The sequence below is a fragment of the Orbicella franksi genome, chromosome 7 (assembly GCF_964199315.1).
Source record: "Orbicella franksi chromosome 7, jaOrbFran1.1, whole genome shotgun sequence".
In the NCBI taxonomy this organism is placed as follows: Eukaryota; Metazoa; Cnidaria; class Anthozoa; order Scleractinia; family Merulinidae; genus Orbicella; species Orbicella franksi.
In genome coordinates this window covers 30,843,453-30,853,836 of record NC_138151.1, presented here as the reverse complement: position 1 = coordinate 30,853,836, position 10,384 = coordinate 30,843,453, and the positions used below count along the sequence as shown (strand labels likewise).

Here is a 10,384-nt window from a genome sequence, read left to right as displayed (position 1 = left end):
AATGCGAAAGTTAAATTAATGTAATTCAGTTTGCAATATCTAATCAGTTTCAGTGGCAAAATCAGTTATTCGAGTTTTACTACTATTGTTATAATATGAATGTAGGTAGCATCAGTAATCGTACTAAATTGTAAGTAGTGCAAGTATTAGTATCGGCATAAGTTAAATAAGTAATCGTACTGTTTTGTAGAGTAAGTTATGCAAATTGTAGTATTGTAAGTAGCATCCTTTGTGAACGTACAATTGCTTTTAGAAATAATACACTGACGAAATTCAGAGCAAGATGGACAACACTATGTAATGTGCTTGAGTTGCCCCAAATATCTTTGTCTCGGAGGATGTGCCACTTCTACTTTTTCCTTTTCGTCTTGTTAGTTTTAATTTCTTTCTCTTCTAAATATACTTGTCCCGTTGAAATAACAACCAGTGTATCTTAAGTTTAAAAAAATGCTCTGTATTCAGTTTTGCAAACAGTATAATGCAGCTGTATTGGTATCTTAAAGAATGTAAAGTTGCTGTATACTTATTGTAAATAATGTGAAGGAGCTGAATTAGTACTGTAAATAGTGCAAAGTAACTGTATTAGTATCGTAAATAATGTAAGGAGCTGTATTAGTATCGAAAATAGTGTAAAGTAGCTGTATGAGTATTGTAGTGTATCAAAAATAATGTAAAGTATCTTTTCAAGTATTGCAGATAATTAATGTGAAGTATTCTAAATTGTGTAAATAGATGTATTGGAGGTGGTAGCTGCATAAGTATCAGTAGTGTAAGTTATGTAACGGGTTGTATTGTATACAAATAAGAGTTTATGATTAAAAAAGTAGCATGTGTAATTGCGTCGTATTGTAAGTAGTGTAAGTAGTTGTATTACTGTTGTAAATTGTGTAAGTAGACATACCAGTGTTGTGAGTAGTGTCAATCACAATAAAAGTATAAAAAAATTATACGGCCGTGTCTCGCAAGGACTGGGAACTACCAGATTCACGAATACGATTGGCTAAAATCGATATTGACCGCAGTCTAGATTTTCCCATCAAGCCCGTATCTAGATTACTCTACCTTTGTCTTTCGCTGTGAGAAAGTTGGAAAAAATAAATACACAATCATGTGACTTGTTTCAGTCTCAAGCATTGTTTAAGTATCATTAAGATATAAAACTGATTAACATTTCAAAAGGAAAACTGTTTATATTAAATATTTCACCTTCAAACACACCACAGAGCATGTCATGTTACAAAGAACAGTGTTGTCTCTCAAAGTCTTCTTGCTTTATCATGATTTGGAGGCAACTTTTGCAATCCCCCCTTATAACCCCTCCCATATGGTGTCAAATTCCCCACCCCAATATCAACCAGATGTCAAATTCCTAAACCTCCCTCATTCCCACCGCCTCCCTGATGTGTAAGCTTTTCTTACGCAGAGGAACTAACATGTATAAATTATGTTATCCATCCATCCATCCCCCAAGGGGGGGGGGTACATCAAATTCCCTGGGTACACCCAAGGAATGCCCAGGCAGATGATTTGTCTACTTGATTAAGACATTGACATACAGAATTTGCTTTGATTTAGACCAAGTTTCATGTTACAAGCTTTCAACAACAATAACTTCAATAAGAATTGCACTATTTAGTTAGTATCACTTGTCCTGTTCAGCCATCTTTGTTTTTTTGCCTCTGTGTCAACAAATACTATCCATTGATCAGTCGAATGAAATTTAGATGTAATGAAAGATCCCAGTTCCACTGTGAAACACACTGAGCATTTTAATATGCATTGTTACCTTGCTTCTACACAGTACCTACAAATAATGAAAAATAAAACACACTAAAACCCAGGAGGTTAATTGGAACTATAAGACACTGATTGTATACTGAAACCAACACTTTGCTGCAAACCTTTCATGGCTTCAGGATTTAAAAACACCTATGTCCACCATTGGAAATGTAACAAATGTGAATGCAAATTTAATGACAAAAACAGGGAGTGCTTGCACGATCACCTGAGCCAGAGGCTCAAGATAAAGTGCCTGACGACAATCCAGATCAAATTGGAATTTATAAATGTTGGTTTTTGAGGAGAGGAGAAAACCGGAGTGCCCGGAGAAAAACCTCTCAGAGCAAGGAAGAGAACCAACAACAAACTCAACCCACATATGATGCCGGGTCCGGGAATCGAACCCGGGGCACATTGGTGGGAGGCGAGCGGTCTCACAACTGTGCCAACCCTGCTTCCCAACCACTGGCAATGGTTCTAGATGTGCTCAAATATGGGGAGAATTACAGCTGTATGGGTGAACAGATGACTCTCCCGGGGATGGAAGAAAATTTTTTATCTTTTGCACTCCACATTCTTTCAACAAATCAGCCTGGGTCATACCCCTGAATAATATTGTCCACAGAATATACTTTTTTCAAATAAAGTAAATAAGTAATGCATCAATAATTTACTACCAGTTTTCCAGGTAAAAATGCATATACTTGGTCATGAGTGGTGTCCAAGAGCACCATGTGTGCAAGTTCCTAGGAAGTCCAGTCAATGTCGCTAAGTCTTAATGTTCAGTTCCAGAAAATATCCACACTACCCCCACAGAAGGGTTTGGAATTTCCTGGGGTTTAGGGATTTTGTAAGACCAAAAAATTTAAAGAAATGTATGAAGCTCAATCGGAATTTCCAGAGGGGTGGGGGAGACTTAGAAAAATTCCCTTCTGTGGGGGAGGTATGGATATTTTCTAGAACTACACAATTCCAGGGATTTATCATGGGATGTGTACCCCCCCCCCCCCCCCGAGATGAAGCCTTCTTCTTCATATTCGCTTTTAAAATTCCTGGATTCACCCCTGAATACCCCACCATTAAAAAAGTTGTTTTCACAGAGATGTACAGAATAGCATTTGTCTTAATGCCTTAAAGTATATTTTACCCAGTTTGCAAGTGGACTGGTTCAATGCCAGAGCTCAGGGATGTGTTTTGGGGTGATGGTTTTTTGTAAAACCCCAGCAGTGAAGGGGGGGGGGGGGTGGGGGAAAGAGTAGATAATGTGGTCAACTGCAAATTGAGGAATCACAAGTAAATGTCAGTCAATCCAAACTGTTAAGTCAGACCATGGTAAGACATATTTTGTCTTAAAGTGATATAGACATTTACAGCTAACCAATAACCACTTGTATATACACTGGGTGAAGAAAGCATATAAATCATTATGCATCGGGAAGACAAACTTTAATGTTACTGGTCAACAACATTTTGAAGCAATCTGAGCAGAGGTTATCTCTAGATCGAGTCTAGTGAAAATTTTTCTTTGACAATAAATTATTATTATTAATAATATTAAGTCTCTGGTTATTGAAACTGATGTGTATGTTTCACAACATGCTGGCAGTCAAATTACTCCCAAACAGTTCACCAACAATGATTTGGTCCGTCACTGTCAGTATTGACCTTTCTCTTGTCTGTTTGGTATAATGCAAGCAAGACATTTTTGCAACTTACTTGATTTAGGAAAAAAATTTCTCGTTTGAGATATGAAATAGCATCTTGATTATATGATGGAGGAACATGGTATAGTCAGGGTTTTGCTATGCCATTGTAGATGTCATGTGACCACATTTAATGTGACCACATTTAATGGGGTCACATGACTTAAATCAGCTTACAGCAGAATGCTTGTTAATGACTTGTAACACGGGTGGGATATATTGTTAGTAGTCTCAATTATTTAAAAAATGGAAAATGGCATACATTTTTTAAGAGCATGTACTTAGAAGAGGAGGTTTATGAGAATTTAAAATATATTATTATTTTAATACAATGTATGTAAGGTACATTTATTTCATGGGATCAGTCCTTCACAAGACTACCCTTTTCCCCTAGGCTCAATAACTATCCCAGGGGTAGAGGGTCATACTTGACCCGTGTTTGGGTGCAGGGGTGATGCAGAGGGTTTGAAAGTTTGATCGTGTTTAGGACAAAGAGGTTGGACAACACTGTCTATTATGACCCATACAGAACAAAGGATTCCAAGCATAGAATAAGAGGATAAATTAACACGTACTATCTTGCCATGAACATTATCTGGTGTTTCAGATCTTGGCTTGCTCAAATATACTGTGTAAACCACATTTGACTCTGGCAATCAAGCAACTCTATCCTGTTTAGGACTAGTCCAGACCCTCTGTAGGGAAGATTCATGCTCTGTTTAGGGCAGCAAGGCCACAACCCAGAACTGTCAGGCAGGACGTTCTGGTAAAAGCCACACCACAGATTCCCGTCACCCCAGTGGCTAAACTGATGTCAATAATTGCACTCCGTAGGGGGCATAATGCTGTCTGCTTAAATTCACTTTGACTTGTGACTTTTTGTTGCTGACTTCCATGACGTTTCCCAGAACTTTGCCATAACGTTTCATGAGAAACAAAGCTAAACTCATGAAACCTCATGGCAACAAACACTTAATGTCTGGTCGACCAGACATTAAGTGTTTAAGCATGTATTTTCTCGACCATTGGCTGTAACTCCATATCTCCCGAGGCATATGACGTGGGTACATGGACCGTAGGATCTGGTTTCACGGTATTGGTTTCCACTCTAAACGGTCCACTCAATACACCCGCATGTCTTGGAAACAACCTCTTGAGTTGGTTTTCGATAGTTCTGACTTGTTCCACGTGGCTTTTGTCCTTGTACTTCTCGAACAAACTGTCAACCATCTGTAAAGCGTCTTGTTCTGCGAGAGGTTTGATCCTTTCGTTGAAATGGGAGACGGCTTTGTCAGCTTCGTATTCGTGGAAAGCGTATTCTCCCAGAAGTTTAGGATCAATTGGCATGCACAGGCGATAAACCGTGACGAAGATGGTGGAGATAACAACAAGCCCGAGAATCAAACCCCACGCAATTAATTCCGATACAACCTTCGTGTGAGAGAATTCCTTCTTCACGGCATCTTTCAGAGCGGTTGTGCTCGCCTTAGCAAGTGCTATGTCCAGAGGCCCGAGTTTGGCGCAAACGTAATAATCTTCTTCGACAAAAGCGTACACTAGCCATATAACTGGCGGCAAACAGGCGACAAACACACTGTTCTTCGACTTCAACAATAACAACTTCTTTTCACGGCATCTTAGAAGATGACAGCCTGTTACAACTTGCCAAAAGGAGGACGAAACCAGTAGCGATAAGCAGAACAGAAGAATCGATGGGCCGAAGATGAATAGACTGCCATAAATAGCGAAGTGTTCTTCGGGACACGTGAAAATGATGTCGCTCAGGAACTCTTTGACTCCGTACAACAAAAGGGCGAGGACGATGGTTTTCAGTGGGACTTCGTTTGACTGTGCGACAGTTTGGAAAGCAGATACGATACGCGTTAACACGTTGGCTGCTACCCCCGACATCGTTACGGTTGTTGTCGTTCGTGCAGAAATCGGTGACCTCGCTGTGATTTCTTTGTGATTGGACAATTTGACAGTAGCTATTGTTTTATTTCGCAAAATCTCGGAATGATTTACAAGGGATTTGCAAGAGGTTTACTTGAGCTCGATGCGTGCTTTGATTGACTAAAATTCCCTGTTTTATGACTTTCTACGTCGTTTTACTCTGCTAAACATATTGCAGGTTATGGAAAGAAAAGAAAGAAAGAAAGAAAGAAGCTTTTGCTCCTAGCACAGTATAAATCTTGATACGTTACGTAACATTGCGTGACCAGTACCAGGAGGTATTCCGTCACCATTCTCGTCCTCAGAGGCCGCGCTCCTTTTGGTCAGCGCCAAGAATCGCGACCTCTTGTCCTATTTTCTGAGCATGGGAAGAGAATTCATTTCGTACTCTCAGCCATTCTCGTCCCCAGAGCCTCCGTTTCTTGTGGTCACGTGGTCGGTGAAACGGAGGAGAAGAAAAGAAAAGAAAAGAAGTCATGAAAATGTTGGCAGTGAGAAACTTCTTCTCTTCTTGCCATTTATATGTTTTTTTTTCCAGCAGATTTTAGTCTGTTTATTTTCATTTATATCCATTGTCATTACTTTCCTTATTAGGTACTAGTCTTCTCGTTTAAGTGTATTTTAATGCCGCTAACCGTTTTATACTTCGATTCTGATGATGTATGCAGAAGCTTACGAAACGTTAAGTTCTCAAATCAAGGTTTTTACAACATGCGTTGTTTTGTTATGTTTAATTTGTGACCGCATTTTGTTTTGTTTTTTTTATTTTTACTCAAGCTTAGACGTTATTTTCGAGTTCTAGGGACTTGAAACTAAGACTAAAAAACTTCGCCTTTAAGAGGGTCTGGCCATGGATGAAGGTGTGCAAATGTCAGTTCAGTCGGTTAGAGTTTTGTCTATTTGTCAGTTTTCAGTTAAATTTTGGGCCATTTGTTAGTTATCAGTTACGTGGCTGTTAATAATTTACTTAGGCCATTGGTTGGTACATTTTGTAGAGAACACAGTCGAACCTCTACGAAACGGCCACCCTGGGGACAGACGAAAATGGCCGTTGTAGAGATGTCGCCGTTGTGAGGAGGTAGGGGTGTAATATGACGTTTTTTTTTTTCTTTCTTTTCGGGGATTGCAACATAATGGTTATTTTAACATATGAATACGTAACACATTTTCAAACAAATATCAGTGAAACAAATACCAAACAAAAACAGAGACCAACGACGGGCGGTACGGATCAATTAAGTTTGTAACCTTTTACAATAAAAATGGCCAGGAGTTTTGTATACACTGTCCATTATCAGCCATTGAGTAACTGGCCGTCGTGGAAAAAAGACTTCTGTAGGGAGGCTGCAATAAGAGTGGATCTAAGGACCAAAAAAGGTTGCCGTTGTAGAGAGGTGGCCGGTAGTGCCGCTTCGACTGACTACATATAATTAACTGCAAAACCCTGAACGGCTTTCTCCTTTACCCACCCTTACCCCTTTGCGTTTGCGCTAATTTAATTTCCCGCAGTTTTTAATGCTCTCGGGCGCTCGACCATCTTTCGAGAAAGTAAACAAGCTGTGAACAAACGGATTATGAAAATGTCGTTTCTTGGTGTTGCGGAGCTCGGTGTGATCACCAAATGACGTGAAACAAAACATTCAAAAGGCAATAAACAATGCCCAGACCAAAACAATAGCTAACCATGCAACAATAGTTTCCAACTCCTGACCAAGAATTTAAGGGTTTGGTAATTACTAATTATTAACGGTTACACAAATTAAACTACAAAGGTTCCACCGAAAAGTTATTTTCAGTAAATTTCAAACGAATAACAATGGCTAAAGCCTTTTATGTCAGTTGTCCATAAACATGACTACAAATGTCAGTTGTCAGTTAAATTTTCGGGTATTTGTCAGTTGTCAGTTATTTTTTGTCATCTAACCCTCATTCAGACCCTCCATTAATAAGTCAAGCCGACAGGCTAAAGATTAGACTACGAGTAGTCCCTCTTTTTAAAATAAACCGCGAGGAAAAAATGGCCGCGTCAAATACTGGGGACGAGACGCGCGTGCTTATTGCCCCAGGAGTTCGCGCGGCCATGCTTTCTTGCGGTTTTCTCTCGCGTCACGCACGACGGACTAAGCGAAAGAGGGACTACTCGTAGTCTAGTTAAAGATTAGCGCACGCCTTGGTTATGTGACGATAGCCGGTAAAATATAGGTCGTTTTGGACTCGGAGTGGCTCGACACTGGCTGGCACTGAGCTGTGCAGACTTTGATTTTTACCAACACAAGCTTGATTTGGAAGAACTGTGACGATATTTTCGAGTTCTAGGGACCTTAAACTAAATTAAGAAGGCCTTGCTTTTAAGTCAAACCTAGAGGCTAAAGATTAGCGCAAGCCTTGGTTGTGTGGATTGTCAATTAAATATATGTCGGTTTGGACTTGGAGGGGCTCGACACCGGCTGACACTGGGCTGCACAAACTTTAATTTTCACCTATAAAAGCTTGAGTCCGAAGAGCGTAGACGTTTGAGTTCTAGGGACTTGAAACTAAATTGCAAAGACAAGTCAAACCGACTACACGCGTTCGTTATGAGTATGAATGTTACAAGGTAAGAATGCTCTATTGAACTTAGTGTTTCTATAGCAACAATACTGACGTAATTTTGATCGATTTCTCGCAAGACCGATGATACTCTCCCACTTTGATAGGTGCCGAGAAAGCTTGAACAATATGAGATTGATTATTTATATATCAGCTCTTTGAGCTCGAAAAACAGCAGTTGAAATTAAGCAGTAACAATGTTTAAAAACAAAACTTAACGCACACAATTTCAAAACTTACAATGAATTGGCAGCATTCTGATTGAATGATTTTAGTTGTCAGAATTGACCATTCAACTGTGTAGACGTGTAATGTCATATAAACCATCATATTAACTGCATGGGCTGCTTTGATCAGCACTGTTAACAGAACTAAAGCAAGCGATACATTTAAGGGATTTGTTTTTGCAGAGTGTGTCCACAACACAAATTATGTCAGGGGCCATCACTGGCACTTTTACTGCTATTCTAGAAGCGGCTTTTAAAGCTGTTAAAGGAGTCGCACAATCAAACGAAGTGCCATTCAAAGCAGTTGTCGCCACACTGGTTTTGTACGGCGTCAACGAGTTCTTGAGCGACATCGTATTTTCGTGTCCCGAGGAAAATTTTAAGGTATACGGCATCCTTTTTATCCTTGGTCCGTCGATTTTGCTGTTCTGTTTAGCGCTGTTAGCTTCCACTCCGTTCTGGCAAGCGGTAACAGGCTGTTGTTTGTTAAGATGCCGTAGGAAGAAATTGCTGTTCTTGAAGGCAAAGAACAGTCTGTTTGTATCTTGTTTGCCGCCAGTTATATGGCTAGTGTACGCTTTTGTCGAAGAAGATTATTACGTTTGCGCCAAACTCGGGCCTCTGGATACAGCACTTGCCAAGGCAACCACAACCGCCCTGAAAGATGCCGTGAATAAAGAATTCTTTCAAGCGAAGACTACGTCGCAGTTTCTTGCATGGGGCTTGATTCTCGGGCTTGTTATTGTCTCCACAGTCTTCGTCACGGTTTATCGCTTGTGTTTACCAGTTGACCCGAAACTACAAGGGAAGTATGCTTTCCAAGAATACGAAGCAGAGAAAGCCGTCACTCTTTTCAACGACAAAATCAAACCACTTGCAGAGGCAGATGCTGAACAGCTGATCCAAAGTTTGTTCGAGAAGCACAAGGACAAGAAAGGCGAGGAACAAATCAAAGCTATCGAAGAGCAACTCAAGAATTTGTTTCCGAGACACGCGGGAAAGTTGCACGCGCCTTTTCGCGCGCGGAGTAGTAGTATAAAGCCATATACTGTTGATTCCCCGTCTGCGGCTTCAGAAGATATGGAGATGAAACCGAACGGTATTACGAATGCAACACATTCGGGCTAAACTACAGAATACGGGGCCACTAACGGGGACCGGCTCGTTGGAGAGCTATTTAGGCAAAGCGGAGTGATGTTCAGGCTATCCGGAGTGCTATTCAAGTTAGCCAGAGCGTTCATGAGACTGACTGGTTTAAAAAAATGGCGCTCTGCCCGTTTACCCATTTAATCACGCACTTAGCGAAAACGAGTTAAATGCTTCGCGTTCACACTACCGTTTTCGGAGCTTTTCCCCGTCCATACTTAAACGCTCGAAAACGCTGATATGGTATGGAAAAATACAAAGCCTTCGCTGTCGCTTTCAATAGCATTTTAGATGTATGCGTTTTCGTTTAAAAACACGCGCCTTTTGACGCGTTGAGCGTACCGTCCACACTAAAGCGCCAGGAAACGCTCACCGTTTTCATAAGAAACGCGATCAGCATTTGAGAAAGCCGCCAATTGTACTGAGAAGACATTTTCCAACGGGTGCCTATCGCGTTAGTGTGGACTGGAAAAACTTAGGTAGTCCATTTACGGCACATGCACCATGGCAGAGGACTGTTGTTATGTTTTCGAGCATTTTCGTGTGGAGTGGGGAACTGCTGCGAAATGCGTTTTCGGTTCGCACAATCTTCGTTCCGAAAACGAATTAGCTTGGGCGAGTGTTTGTTTTCAGTTGACGAAATGGAGCACTCTTAGAAGATTTTAATAGACCAGGTTAAGAACTCGGAGACTGAGTTTTAAATTAATTCACCCCACAATAGGAAACACGCGTTTATCAATCAGCTCATTATCAAAGAAAAGTACATAGAGCTGAGATCAAATTGAATACAATCTTTTGAAACTTCGCAGTGCTCAACACAACGACATCACTGAAAGGAAGGGACAAAACCGAGCTCTAGTTAAATGTCACTTGCTTGGGACCTCATAAGATTCCGAATTTATCATTTACAAGAAACACAAAGATAAGAAGCAAAGTGGATAGGGGAGGGAAGGGGAGGGGACGGGAGGGGAGGGAAGGGGAGGGGAG

The 10,384-nt window shown here is 40.6% G+C and overlaps 2 protein-coding genes across 2 annotated transcripts; one reads left to right on the top strand and one right to left on the bottom strand.

Annotated features, from left to right (window-relative positions):
- Nucleotides 1-228: 228 nt before the first annotated feature.
- Nucleotides 229-5,404, bottom strand: LOC145492024 (calcium homeostasis modulator protein 5-like). The gene has a single exon (XM_081471340.1). The coding sequence runs from the start codon at nt 5,391-5,393 to the stop codon at nt 4,485-4,487; it is 909 nt and encodes a 302-aa protein (XP_081327466.1). The 5' UTR covers nt 5,394-5,404; the 3' UTR covers nt 229-4,484.
- A 1,099-nt stretch (nt 5,405-6,503) lies between these two features.
- On the top strand, nt 6,504-10,350 carry LOC145492023 (calcium homeostasis modulator protein 5-like). The gene has a single exon (XM_081471339.1). It carries the CDS (start codon nt 8,456-8,458, stop codon nt 9,377-9,379), a length of 924 nt encoding a protein of 307 aa, XP_081327465.1. The 5' UTR covers nt 6,504-8,455; the 3' UTR covers nt 9,380-10,350.
- Nucleotides 10,351-10,384: the final 34 nt, after the last annotated feature.

What these genes read in the sequence shown, in the direction of transcription:
- LOC145492023 (XM_081471339.1), top strand. Translation starts at nt 8,456, where the DNA reads ATGTCAGGGGCCATCACTGGCACTTTTACTGCTATTCTAGAAGCGGCT.
- LOC145492024 (XM_081471340.1), bottom strand. Translation starts at nt 5,393, where the DNA reads ATGTCGGGGGTAGCAGCCAACGTGTTAACGCGTATCGTATCTGCTTTC.